The following is a 1485-nucleotide window of genomic DNA, read 5'->3' as shown; positions in this document are numbered from 1 at the left end:
TGCCACGGCTTTAACAGGGACACCCCCCAGGTGTGGTCAGACCCCAGTGACCCCCTGGAGCTCCTGGTCCCAGGTGAGGAAGTCCCACCCTGGCCTCACGCACTTTCTGAGGCACGAGACAGATTATTAGATGCTTTTCTCCCAGGATTGTCCCCGATGAGAGGGTGGGGTGAGGGGGCAGCGGGGCGCACAGGACAGAGACACCGAGTGTGAGCGACAGGGAGGCCTGGGGACCAGGACGGGAGAAGGGGCTTCATGGGAGGAACCAGCCCCTGCAGCCCCGGGCTGCTCTTCCCCCAGGTGTGTCTGGGAAGCCCTCCCTCCTGACCCCGCAGGGCCCTGTCGTGGCCTCTGGACGGAGCCTGACCCTCCAGTGTCGCTCTGACGTCGGCTATGACAGATTCGCTCTGTCCCAGGAGGGGAGACAGGCCCTCGCCCAGCGCCCTGGCCGGCAGCCCCAGGCTGGGCTCTCTCAGGCCGACTTCCCCCTGGGCCCGGTGACCTACACCCACGGGGGCCGGTACACATGCTACGGTGGACACAACCTCTCCTCCGAGTGGTCGGCCCCCAGTGACCCCCTGGACGTCCTGGTGGCAGGTGAGGAGCCGGCGGGTCAGTCAGGGACCCAGACTCTGCACAGGCCCTGCCGGGGGAGCCCCAGGTGGTGATGCTGGGACCAGGCGTGAGGGGTCCCCAGGGAGGGAGGGGGAGAGACACAGAGAGACGGGGGTGGGCAGGGAGAGGGAGAGACTCAGAGAAAACAGAGACAGACAGAGAAGAGGGGCCTCAGGGAGGCCCTGCTGAGTCACAGTTCAGAACCGGGGGGGCGGGCAGCCCCTCACCCCCCTTCCTCTCTCTAGGATGGTTCCCTGACACGCCCTCCCTCTCGGTGCAGCCGGGCCCCGTGGTGGCCTCAGGAGAGAACGTGACCCTGCTGTGTCAGTCAGGGAGCACAAGGGAAACTTTCCTTCTGTCCAAGGAGGGGGCAGCCCGTCCCCCACTGCGTCTTAGATCAAAGTACCGAGGTCGGCATTTCCAGGCCGAATTCTCCATGAGTCCTGTGACCTCAGCCCACAGTGGGACCTACAGGTGCTACAGCTCACTCAGCAGTAACCCCCACCTGCTGTCACACGCCAGTGCCCCCCTGGAGCTCGCGGTCTCAGGTGAGGGCCCTGACCCTGACCCCTCTGTGTCCCTGTTGTCAGCTCTGAAGGTGACCCCCTTTCCAGGATAGGAGGGAGGGGGCTCCAAAGAGAGTCAAGGGAGGGTCATCCGGAGGGGGCGCCACCCTGCAGAGGGACGGAGGGAAACAAGGCCCTCCGGTCCCTGCTCCTTCTCCCGGGCGGTGAGCAGACTTCTCCGACGGGAGGAGGGGAAAGCCACGGGCAGCCCCAGAGCAGACACAGGACAAGAGTGCGAGCAGAGGGGAGCCCCAGCGAAGCCGCAGCCCCTCACCCAACCACAGGCATTTTCCCAGGATCCTCT

At 65.6% G+C, this 1485-nt stretch overlaps 1 protein-coding gene and 1 long non-coding RNA gene across 2 annotated transcripts in view; one reads left to right on the top strand and one right to left on the bottom strand.

Moving 5' to 3' along the window:
- The window catches only part of LOC102984410 (leukocyte immunoglobulin-like receptor subfamily B member 3), a 20911-nt gene that overhangs the window by 11166 nt on the left and 8260 nt on the right, over positions 1–1485 (top strand). Inside the window, exon 7 of the mRNA XM_055079202.1 lies at positions 861–1163. Coding sequence (XP_054935177.1) covers positions 861–1163 — 303 coding nt within the window. The remainder of the gene's footprint in view (positions 1–860; positions 1164–1485) is intronic.
- The window catches only part of LOC129391439 (uncharacterized), a 52457-nt gene that overhangs the window by 46043 nt on the left and 4929 nt on the right, over positions 1–1485 (bottom strand). The window lies entirely within an intron of this gene.

Source organism: Physeter macrocephalus, chromosome 17, assembly GCF_002837175.3.
Source record: "Physeter macrocephalus isolate SW-GA chromosome 17, ASM283717v5, whole genome shotgun sequence".
NCBI classification, from domain to species: Eukaryota; Metazoa; Chordata; class Mammalia; order Artiodactyla; family Physeteridae; genus Physeter; species Physeter macrocephalus.
The sequence above is the reverse complement of the archived record's forward strand: the minus strand, read 5'-3'. Positions and strand labels throughout refer to the sequence as shown.